Source organism: Rhea americana, unplaced genomic scaffold (genome assembly GCF_003343005.1).
Source record: "Rhea americana isolate MKP2758 unplaced genomic scaffold, rheAme1 scaffold_6, whole genome shotgun sequence".
In the NCBI taxonomy this organism is placed as follows: Eukaryota; Metazoa; Chordata; class Aves; order Rheiformes; family Rheidae; genus Rhea; species Rhea americana.
Window position 1 is genome coordinate 977,260 of NW_028186756.1, and position 12,701 is coordinate 989,960.

Sequence of the window (12,701 nt, forward strand, 5' to 3'; positions counted from 1 at the left end):
ACTATTCCTAAGGTTATATATATATATATATATAAGTTTTGGGGCTTTTATTGATTATATCAGTTTTCCTAGTGGCAAAAATATTAAAATTCACCTATATCTTAGAAGTGTGAAAAAAATAATATTGGAACAAACTCCTCAAATTCACAAAAGACTGCAACTTTATGAAACCACAGTGAACTAGGTTAACATTAACCTGATGGCTGACTTCTGTGGCGCACTGAATACAAACTAATTTTCTAGCCTGCATGCACTATGGTAACCCCTAATAGCATTTTCAATTCTTGCACTTTAAAGCATTACTTATGCTGCAATTATCAGATCAATTTTGAGATATTAAATGTTTCCATTATTTGATTTTTCCAGTTCATACAAAAATAATTTTATTTAAACAATCTTTCACAGTTTGCAAATCTAGACTTCAGCAATGAGCAAGTGCATCAGTATGAGTTAGAAAGAACACAGACACATCTAGTTTTCTATTTTCCATTTAACTATATTGCTAGATTAGACATGGTAAGAAAGGAAGGGGATTGGGCAGGGGAGAGGGTAGTTTGTTTGCTTTTTACTCCAGCAGTGCCTCTTTAGTACATTTGCTATGAATCACTTTTGGTGAAGGGGGGAGGGGCAAATTCCATCATGCAAGCAGATTTTCCTAAATCAGCAAACCCCTACATACCCAGATGTTAAGAGAAACTCAAGCTTCAAGAGGTAAATGTCTCAATATGTTACTGGGCTACTACCTATAGTAGCTAAAATTTACTACTTTAGGAGGATTGCTACCATGTCCCCCAGCCTGCCATTATAAGGCATAACTAGCCTACGATAGAGATCCTAAAAATAGCTTTTTGCTGGAGTCAAGTCTAGAAGAATTCACAGATACTAACAAGAAGGTATGGATTTATTTTACAAGGTCCAAAAGATTCATGAGAGCATTTCAAAAATCATTCCTATTGTCAGCTGCCAAATTTTCCCATTTATCTATTTGTCTAATAGTTCTAGCTTCTTTGACATTTGATAAAGCCACAGTCCACCACTAGTTTAAACTAACATTTCAGAAAGCAAGACTACTAAAAATCCCAAGAGYTGTTCTCAAAAGAGAAGCACAATCTTTAGTTTGAAAAAGATGCAACTGAAGAGCATAATAGCAATAATGTATCCGAAGTAAATATCTTTTCAAATATCTAGGCCTGGATAGCATACAATTTATTTAATAGAACTGTGCCACTCCATGTGCACTGTCAGTAAGGACAGCTAACTGATTTCTTTTCCCTATTACTTGGCTGCCTCTTTTCCAGTTTTATGATTCCAAAATGTTCCAAATCTCTACATCTAAGAGCTCCCTTTAGAAGTATTTTAATGACATTATTTTTGATTGGTGAATTGAGGGAGAGAGTATAGTTAAAACTTGTCATGAAACATGTCTTCTACTAATCTTTGTCCTACTGAGAGACAGCAATGTGCAGAAAGATGATCTTGCTTAATCAGAAATAAACTAAAGGCAAAATAAGACAACTGAAAAGGCAGGAGAAGGAAAGAACAAGTCACAAAACTAACCAAACCAGATTAAACTTCAGACAAAGCAGCACCTATCACATAGATAGGAATGTTTACAGAACTCCGAGGAAAGTTGTTTCTGGCAGAAGTTATCTGAGCATGCTACAGGTAAAACTCTTATATCTTACAAATGCAGCCTAGAAGATGTCATTTACCTTTAATAACAGCAGCTTGCCTGTCTCTGTGAGCCATCTGTTTGATTTAGTGTTTGACTGCAGTCACAGCAGACTGGAAATGTTATCTTTCTTTTCAAACACTCCAGTCATGCTCAATTAATCAGGTCATAAATTGACTGTTTTAATACACTATTTTGAAATGAAAATTTGAAGAGGTTAGCTTTTAATTGCTACTTGCAATATTCAGAGCAATATGAAAAATCCACGATCAAATTCTGGAATGATTTAAAGAACAAGAGAAAAAAAAAAAAGAGGGGAGGGCAAGCCTTTCTTCAAACTGCACCTAAATATAAGCCTTTACTCTTCCTTAGGTGTATCAAAGTACCCTCTAGAGCAAAAGAGATTAAAAGGATTAAAGGGTTACAATACATTGGCTTTTGCTATAAATGTAAACACCATCCATTCTTCCCCCCCACCATGATGATAAAACACAAGGAAAGGAACATTCAAGCAGCCAGATAATTTAAAAGATGAAGAAGATTTTGTTAATCAACTCTAGATTTTATTTTTAAAGTAAGTTCAAAACAATCACCTTACTATTCTTATCAGAAAGTAACATGCTTTAATAACTCCACCATACAGCCTTGATTCTGCATCTATGTTTGACATTGACCTTTTTTTTTATTATTAGTAATTATCAGTTCAGCACAAAGTAGCCATATCATTTAAAAGCCATCTGTTTGCCTTCTAAAAAGCAACTCTTTAAAACTCATAAATGTGATTTGACAAATCAGGAAATAGAGTAAGATGTTTTAGAATGCTAAATCTGAGAAGAGATGGACACCAAGAGATCATTACATTCTCATTGCTAAATAGCAAAAATTAGAATGTAGTTAATGTTTCAGCATAAGAAGCACAGCTGCCTTTCTGCAGCTCTCAGAGGGATTCAGTGATTAATGAATTTATCCTGTGGAACTGTTAATCTATTGCTGAGAGTACTCATGATTCAAAGCAACATTGTTGGCAAAGCATTAAGTAACACTACAGTAAAAAGTGGTTTCTGTGTTACACAAAACAGACTCTGGAAGCATCTGAAGCTGCCTGCCCCTCCTTCCAACTTCCCAGTTTCTACATGGGAATGAGAAAAGTATAGCAAGTTGAACAATTTCCATCTTCTACTTTATAGGACAAAGTARTATCTTATGAATTAATATATATTAATTGGGACATTCTAGGTTAGTCTCCCCTTACATAGGCTTACCTTGTTTATTGGAAGAACTTGTACTCCATTTCTTCCCTTATATTGTCCTAAATGAAAGATTTTCTAGACTTCTCATATTTTAGGATTAATTATTAACATAGGACTCAGGTCTTCCCATGTGTATCACAGCAGCATTAGTTATGACATCTTAGGTTCAGTTTGGGGGGGGGGGGGGGATGGAAAAGTGTCACTGAGGCTATTCTTCATTTTCCTCTAATCACCATCTGCACCAGGCCTTCACTACTAGTGGGTTACTTCCTTCCCCAATCCTAGCTTAATGCTCTTAGGAAAAGGTGACAATAAGAAACTTTGGGAGAAGAACAAAAAAAAAAGCTGACTAAAAAATAATATTAAAATCTTCAACTTCCTGATAAAATACTACAGATTTAGCTTGCGTTTACATCTGTCAATGACACCGTGAAAGCTCACAGGTGTTCCCAATAAATTTTCATCTGCATATTCCTATATATTCATACATTCACTTCTGTTACATAAGCAAAGCATAAAGTTTCATATAACAGCTTCCTACACAAGCGAAATCATTTTAGCATATTCTTGATCTACTCTACCTCAAGTCACTARTAACTTTTTATTGTCACAGATCCCCGATCCCTCAATTGTGCTGAGGAAAGTTTAAGAACCATATACATTTATCRCTTCAGTGGACAAAAGCAGCGTATTTTGAAAAAAAAAAATGTTTATATACCATTTCCTAAGATATGCAGCTCTTTCATATTTGATGTTACAAGGATAAGTTGACTAATATTCCCTCCAAAAAACTAAACTGCTTAAATCTGCCACAGCAACAAAGCATGAAGACATTAGGGAAATAAAGATCAGGAAAGTTGAAAAAAAAATAAAATGCTAAAATGAAAATAATTGTAGAATTGAAAGACCTTAATTCATCCAGGCATTAAAAGTCAGTCTTCAGTAACTCGATCATATAACCTGCCTCTCTCCTCTTTTATTTCCCCCTGACCCCAGTAATGGATACTTGGGTTTCAGCCTTTCTGTTCCTCTGTTCTAAAAGCAAAATAATGTCTCCTAATACCACAAAAGTAATAAAAAAGTAAATTATGGTGTTTATTGGGAAAAAAAAATCATACATTGTTACAAACATTAACTTTCTTGTGAGCTGTTCTGTAGAGTAAAACCTGAATGATATACCGAATGTTTCTTTCCTGGCCAATACAGAGGAATAATTGTGTCCTCAACCTCAATAGATGTTTTGGCAAAGACACACAGACAGTGGATAATGACTTGGGATGATGATGGTTATTTTGGAGCTTATTGGTAGTTTTATTGATACATAATCCTGTATTTTCTTTGTTTTTTTGAGGTACCTTTTTATGAAGAGTTCTTTCACTTTATTCAATTTCATTTAGACTCTTCTTTTCCCTCCTAAAAATAGGATTTTATGTTCATCGCCTGTACAGATATAAGCATCCTGCCTTTCGTACCTTTTCATCTTTTTGGCCAGTTTCAACCACATTCGATAGACCAGAAGATCAACATAACTTTTGTCCAAACTGATGTCCAGGCAGCACAGAGACACCTTGTAAGTGCCTCCCAAAGCCTATTAGAAAAGTTTATATTCTGAAAGAGAGAATTAAAACAAAGGGCAAAATGGCATGGTACATGAAAAAGGTTTCCATTAAAGATTGCCATCAACCACAAAATATAGATCTGAAAGAAACCAAGCTGCACTGGTTTCTTTTCACTATTTTTCTAGATTTGTTCTCTAGATATCTTTTARTGGTCATACACATCATACCTGAAAACACGTATCATACACACTTGCCTTTGCAGTCTGTCTACAAAGCTGAGTTTCAGCTACTCTCAGTCCTTTCACAATACTGCATCTAAATACACCCTTTGTAATTTATTCAGGTGGACAAAGCACTGAAGAACAGAAATATTTTTCTCCCAGTTTTGTGAGCTCTCACTGCAGAGCCCTCTACCTGAGTAAAAGTCACCTGCAGTCCCACCAATGTTTTCTAGTCAAAAATCAGTAACTTCTTTTCCATGTCAGCAAAGAGAATTACATTTTGGAGATGATCACTATACCACTGTATCTTCAGTGACTGGCTTATTACATTAATTTCCCTGGACTTCAGAGTCATAGGTCAGTTCTGTTGCATAAAAAGGCATTAATTAGATTAGAAATTAACTAGATTAGATTAATTAGATTTAAAGGAATAATTAGATGAATCAAGAATACTTCTGCTTTATATATAATATCAAAAGCTGAGAGAATTAAGAGAATTTAAGTTTTGGGCTTGATAGAGAAGTTAGAATGTAATAAGTTTCTATTTTTCCAAGTTGCAGGTACCCAAAGATTCATACTGTTCTTTCAATCTCACTAATAAGGTATTTAGAGATTATTTTAAAAATTAACACCATGCACCATACTAAGTACAATCTAGAGTGAGAGGCAATTTTAAAACTATCAGGATAATAAATATGTAATAGCTGTATAATATAGAATATCATGTTACCCAAAGAAACAGAAACAGTGATGTAATTCCCCCTCCTCCCCCMAAAAAAGGCATATAGTGCCTTATTCCTGGTAATTTAACTTGGCATTTCACTAACTACTGAAGTATTAAAGTATAAACAATTAAATTCACTTGGCACTAATTACTTGCTAATCTGAATAAATGTAAACCCTTCCTACATCTATCTAAAGCCCTGAGRAAGCGTCATGAGAAACATGAGTCTCATTACACTCTTAGCAGGTTTCAAATTCATGGTTCAGAACTTCCTCTCAGTGAACATCAGTACAGTTCAAATTGTTAAAACGAATGTGGTTGATGTATAACCACTGCAGTAAAACTTACCAACTGCTACTAAGAGGGCAATCATTTACACAGTGCAAGGAAGACAACAAAGTAGTTCTATCTGAATGGTGTCCAAAGATTAAAGTCATGTAAATCCTTGGAATTTATAAGGTGCCTCATAAGTTATTGTTGCAATTTGATTTATTCTGCCATTCCACTGAGGAGACCAATGCCTCGGGCAGCTATTCTTGAAACATCAATTAAAACAGCTAGTAAACAGCCTACACAGAATGGTGTGTCGGACTGCTAAATTGGTTAAAATCCATCCTAAAAATTAAAAAAAAGTATCACAGCTAACAATGACTTTACAGCACTGGACAGTACACTGAAACAATTACTAATAGCTCCATTCTCTTAAATAAACAAACAAATAGAAAAAAAGAAAGAAATTTCAGAGCCTGTCTCACCATAACATGTTGCTCAAAATGTATACATTACAATTTGACCAATATCTGGTTTAAATCTATGATAACTGATGATCCCATCAAAAGAAATCAATATCYGCTTACTTAATTATTCACCTAATGGTCTGTATATAAATAATCCTCTGTGTAAATATCTGGGGTAAGACACAGTTAAACTTTTCCATCCATTTCATCTAATCCAGAATTTCGAATCATGCAAATACTAATTCTGTTTAGCGAGTCAGATTACTTCTTGTAAGTTCCCTGCTTTTTATGTTCAGCTTATTCTCTTCTCCTAAAGGTTCCTAGAATAAAGAGGAGGCTACAACGAAGAATTAGCAGAAGAGCTGAGAATTATCCTCAAGCACGGCACATATTCCTAAACTCTAGTAGCTTCAAAACAAAGGCATAACCTAGAGCTTTAAACTCTAATTCTTCAACTAGAATATTCATTGGTAGCATGACACATTACTGTGATAATCTTGACTAAAAAAAAAAAAAAAAAAAAAAAAAAAAAAAAAAAAAAAAAAAAAAAAAAAAAAAAAAAAAAAAAAAAAAAAAAAAAAAAAAAAGGGGACATTTTCAGCGCAAGATACAGCACCTCCTGGCCAAATCTTTTCTAAGTTAAAGGGGCTGAACTTTAATCTTCTCAGAGATAGAAAATTGCAATTCACAGCCTTAAGATATATTTGCTATAAAAATACTGACTAAATTAAAAATTAATATATTATTTCTGAATAAGAATCCTTGCCTTGCCTCATACTAAAAAAATATTTCTCAATTTCTTTATGGTTTACTAGGATTTACTAAAAATAAGCAAAATGGTGAAACAAACTATATAGTGGTAAAGTTATCACAGAACTTTTTTTCAGCTAAGTAAACAATTATGCCATAATTAACATCAACAGTCAAAGCTTTGAAACAAATGCCAAACTTCAATTGACAGTGTTTCTTAAACATAAGAAAATCATTACTTAAAAACAAGGTGCARCAATCAAGAAAAATTTGACAGTTATTGGAATCTATGGCAGATTAAACCATACCTATGAGCCATGTTTTTCCCCAATTTAAAGCCAAACTAACAGTTCTGGAGCATCCCTGACCCACTGATGATCTGTCTCCTGACATAACACTACACAACGTACCTGTGCCCCTTGAACTGCTGCCATCCTTCTAGCAGTGAAGCGCACCCTTTGGCAAGAAATAAGGCTTGCCGTCATGAAATACTGGTGCCATCAGTGCTTCAGCTGGTCTCTATCGGCCCTTTTTCACCACAYACTATGATAATTTTGCTCTCTAGGAATCAGCTTTAAGAGGAAGTATTACAAGTTAATTTGCAGTTATAGCAGGACAGACGTGTTTTATGCTAATCCGAGAACAAGCAGCGTGCTTCATAACCTGATGTTTATAAGCTGCGATTATGCACATCTTAAACTTTAGTGGATTTCACATCTACCAGATCATATTTCAGAGCACTGAAAGAATTTTTGACCTTGATACAAGAGGCTCACACAGCTGCTAAACGTACTGATTTGGGAATAAGTCATAAGGCATACTATGCTCCATATATATAGCCTGGCTTTTCTCAAGTAAAAGTCCTTAACATATCAAAATCAACTAAATTTCAGTTTTACCAGGTCTCCCGAAACAGTATCTTGTCTTCTATAAGGTGCTTTAAAAATTGCAGGTTTTTTAGGTAGCACTACCAGTTTTTGGAATATACGAGATATACATAAAAATTACATAAGTAAAGGGAAAATATATATATATATATATATATATATTTTAAAAGACATTTAGAAGATGGCTTATATTTTGGAGAGCTTACATTGTCATAGGATATTTTGCCTTCACTGCTCTGTATCTTTTTTAAGAATCATAATACATGTAGCAGTGAATGAAACTCCGTAAAAAATATCTTTGCTTTAGAATACTGCTGCCCTTTAAAAACTGGGCAACTCATTAAACTTTTACATGCAGGCTATTGCTCACATTACCCAAAACCAGTTGTTGACATTATTTAGTGTCATTTCTATAAATATTTACTGAATTTATGTAATCAAAGGTTCTTCATACCCACTATCAAACAACAGGCTACAAATGATGTTTGATTTTTAATTCAAGGTTTTGAAGATAGAGAGAATATAAAACACACACACCTGAACTGGACTCCTCCAAATATTACAAGGTATTTAGGAGCAGTGTATGAAAAYGAAATTTATAGTCACACCTAAAAATCACATTTGACCACCTAATCAGATTTTATCCAATGTTGAAAAAATGGGGGGGGGGAAGAGAGAGAGAGAGATTAATTAATTGTACATTGGGATGGATTCCCAAATGACGCAGACTCAGTCAAACTATATTTATTACGTAATTTCTAAAATAAAGCCCATTGTTTCTAAAAAAAAAAAACATAGTAGCCTCTCTTACAGAGGGCAGAAAGGCTCCAGGTCTCTAAGGACGCTAAACTGGAAAATAGTGAACACAGGATTTAGTATTTATCAAATTACACATGTACTTAGCATTGATTTTAATTATGCAAAGTTCAGCTCTAAGATCAAGATCACTGCGTGAAAATGAACTCCCCTGTATTTTAGACACTTCTTCCCTTTGCCTTGTCCCCTCCTATTACTTTCTCTTTTAGGCAAAGGGAACTAAATAAAAAGATCTTGGTTTGATAGAACAATCCAGCAATGTGTGACTATTTCCTACAAAAACATTTTCTTAAGGACAGACCTTTTGCTGGAACAGACTGTCCTAAGTGCAAAATTTCCTAAACTTATGCTAAATTTTTTCCTGCTATACAAGCAAAAACAAGATTGCAATATACTAGTAGTCTTAAAATGTCTCCCCTTTAGCATACCTTTTCATGCCAGGTTTACAGCAGTATCATTGGTCCAATCATATACTCAGTTTTAATAACTGTTTTTTTCTCTCCCTCCCTCCTTATTTTTTAAAGAGGTATTCAAATCATCTTCAATAAGAGCACTCTTTGTAGAGAGAAAAAAAAAAAAAGTAAAGCTATAACAGAATTCTTACTTTCTATAGAGGACATTTCCCCCTCTACACCACACCAAATAAATAATTGCACTGCACAAATACACCTCCATCCCCATGTAACAGCTGTCAAAGATACTACAAAAGTGCTCATTCTATCTTTATTNAAAAAAAAAAAAAAAAAAAAAAGCTTATCAAAAAATAAATAGTTCAGGTCCCCTCCCCCCCTCTTTTAATGATGCTGCACTTATGTTACAGGTGAGAAAACTGCATTGTCAGTCTTCCTCCAAAAGCTAAGCAAGAAATCCAAACCAAGTCCAGGTCTGGAAATAAACTGTATTATTTCTAGATTATTCAACTAAGTAACAAGATAGCAACAAACTCTCTGAATTTTATTATCAGGAGAACTGTTCTGGTAGTTTAATTGAGTATGTTCATTAGACCAACTAATGTTATCCTTCTGATGACACATCTAAACTTGTTCTTCCTGCTTATGAAGGAAATTTGATTTGAATACTGGTTGGTGTGATGTGCAGAAATTAGACACCTGAACAAAACACACTCATTTATAGAACTCAGTAACCATTATATTATGCATTTTGTCTACTCAAATACACCACAAGGTTTAAGTCTCATTTTATTTTGTTAGTTCATTTCACTTTTAGGTCATTTAAAAGCATAAGTTTTGCTTTTATGCAGAGAAAATCGAAGGGCAGTTTCCAGTTCCAAATGTTTTTGGCTTACAGCCTAGAGCCTTTGTTGCTCTGAGATGAAATAGTCTCAGCTGAAGAAAAGGAAAATAAAAATTGAGTGCAAGAGACCTTTACCAACAGCTACTGTTGGCTTCCCTCTGAAGTGACCTCAAATGTTGCAGCATGTTTCATCTCTTCACCTCCTACCACTGTTCATCCTATTGTTTAGGCTCAGAAGCAGGATTACGTACAAACTATTAAAAGAACAAAAGAAAATGTTAACATTATATTTTCACGTATCTCATTGCCAACCTGTTGCCTTGAGTAAACTCAGAGCAGAAGAGCACTCACAAGATTCCAACTGTATATGTGTATATATTTTTTTCTTGCTGGAGGAGGACATCAATTTCAGTATCTAACTTGTTTTCTCTAAAAAGACTTGCCCATCCTGACTACAAAAGTTAAATCTCTGTCTTCCTGGAGGAGACCATTGATAAATGAGCTAAAGAACAATAGTAGCTCCCTGATTTATGCATAAGTACCAACATTTTCTGAATATCTATAATAAATACCATATTACTACTATAAAATAGCATCATAATACCATATCAAGAGGATTAAACTTATCTATCATAACAGTAATCTAACCTTACCTTCTAATCCAGAGAATGAATAGGAAAACTTTCTGGTAAATAATAAGAGTTAAAATAATATGGCCACATTCCTTTCTTTTCATTTCTCAAACATTTCTACAGCTCTTGCATAGCTTGTGTTTTTCACCTCATTACTAATACTGATTAATTGATTGCACAGCTATTGTTACCACTTTATGGGCAGCAAGTGTCCTATAATCCTATGAGCTAACATTGCATCACTGCTAAGGAATTTACATACCCTGCTAATTAAGTTCTAGAACAGCAAGTTAATTAGAGAAATATTCAAAAATTTACTGTAAAGAGTTTGTTTTTCCCCTCTCCCTTAGGATACCCATCTCCCTTAGACCTCTGGTACAACAAGAAAAAATGTTACCATTTCTTTTTCAGGAAATGCTCTCCAGGAGTGAAAGTAAGAACTAGCTTGATCTGATAAGAGTCTAGATCAGTTGCCTCAGATCCTTTGCCTTCTGCAAAGGGAGACTGAGAGCAAGAACTACATTAGTTTGATTTGTTATTGCTATTAGACAGATGCTTTTACCATGACAGCTTTTATGAAAGCCTTTTTGACATTCTTTTATTAATTCTTGAGCTTAAGTTTTCTAAATTGTCTAGTGTTTCTAGATTGTCCAGTCTGCAGTGTCCAGATCATTAGAGAAATTAAACAAAATAATAAAGGAGTTTGGAAGCTGTCAAAAATAATTACAGTCTCAGTGAAGGTGCTGTTATTCCAACAGCTACACAAACTGTATATTAACATGCATCTGCAAGCTAGAAAGAATTCAGTAAGTTACACAGTGTATCCACAGGTATTCAGCCAGTCCAGTTATTTCAACCCAAAGATAAATATGACACAGGTAATACTGGTTTCCTTACCATTCAGCTTTTAAAATTAGAAAGTCAAAATCAAAAATTGATGCACAAGGAGTAATTCCTTTCTCCAAAAACTTCACAAAACACATTCACATCCCTGAAAAAAAAACTTACCTGAAAATGTTACCTGTGAACTACACAGGCCCTTTAGCAATAGCCTTGCTTTCATTAAATTTGGTGCAAATTTTACCTCTTCTGTCATTGGAAACAGCATTTTCTGTTCTTGAAGCAATTGCCCAGTAAAGGTAACTAATGAGAGTTTTTATCTTTTGCCTTTCCAAGCAGGAAGTTTGACATTAGTATTTTCATTTGACCTTTGTTTCTTCATATATTTCAGCTCAGACAATTAAACACTACATCAGTATTAAAATGTTTATATCGGTTCTTGACATTAGCACCCTTGCTGTGCACTTTCGGACCACAACTGACTATATTTGTTTGCTTTGCAAAGCTAAAGCAAGCTTCTGATAACCACWCATGGGCCTTACCTGCATCATAGTGACCACATGACATGGATTCAGTAGGTAAATGACAGTCTTGGTAGCAAACTTGAACCCCACCTCCAGCCCAAAGATGAGACAGAGAGCCACCAGGAGCAGATTTTTGCCCAAGCTCTCCTGCTTAGCCTGGGGCTGCTGTAGCAGATGAACCGCCAGCTCCCTGAAATGCAGCTGCCTCAGCTTCCACAAGGACAGAAGGATCTCCAAAATACCCACACTGAGGAAGACCAAGCTCTCCAGCAGACGCTGCTGCCCGGAGAGAAAGGCAGCACATTCTGGCCCTCCATTGCCAGCAAAACTGGGGTCCACCCCCCCATACAACCAGTCCAGGAGGTTTGGGAGGCTGTAACGCGACATGGTGGGATAGCGCCTCTTCTCCTCCCCGTCACTGTCCGGGAACAGGTAGGAGCAAGACGGAATCAAAGCCAAAATACTGTCGGGCTGACGAAACATGAAATGCAAGTACGTCCCCTTTGTAAACTCCTTCCCTCCCGAGTTTCAGAAGCCAGCAGTCCAGGTCACAGCACGGCTAAGTTTGGGGTTTGCCTCCTGGCTCCAGGACGGTAACTGCAAGCAACAGTCTGCAAGGGGAGAGGAGTTACAGATGAACGGGGTCACTGAACGGCGGCGCCAGCCCCTCGCCCCGTTACCCTCGCCGCCACCTGAACGTTACAGGACTGCCCCGCTCCCCGGCCGGCACTGCCACCCGCCCCGCACCGCCTCTCTCCGCGCAGCCGGCCCCAACGCCGTCCTCCGCCGGCCTACCCGGCTCGCTCCCCTCGGCCTCCCCCCGCCCCGCGGGGCC

General features: G+C 36.0%; 1 protein-coding gene across 1 annotated transcript in view; it reads right to left on the minus strand.

The window, feature by feature from the left end:
* TMEM164 (transmembrane protein 164) overlaps window positions 1-12,681 on the minus strand; it is a 34,881-nt gene extending 22,200 nt beyond the window's left edge. The window contains exons 1-2 of the mRNA XM_085319807.1: window positions 12,662-12,681; window positions 11,885-12,477 (exon numbers count right to left, since the gene is read on the minus strand). Coding sequence (XP_085175933.1) covers window positions 11,885-12,349 — 465 coding nt within the window. The 5' untranslated portion in view covers window positions 12,350-12,477; window positions 12,662-12,681. The remainder of the gene's footprint in view (window positions 1-11,884; window positions 12,478-12,661) is intronic.
* Window positions 12,682-12,701: the final 20 nt, after the last annotated feature.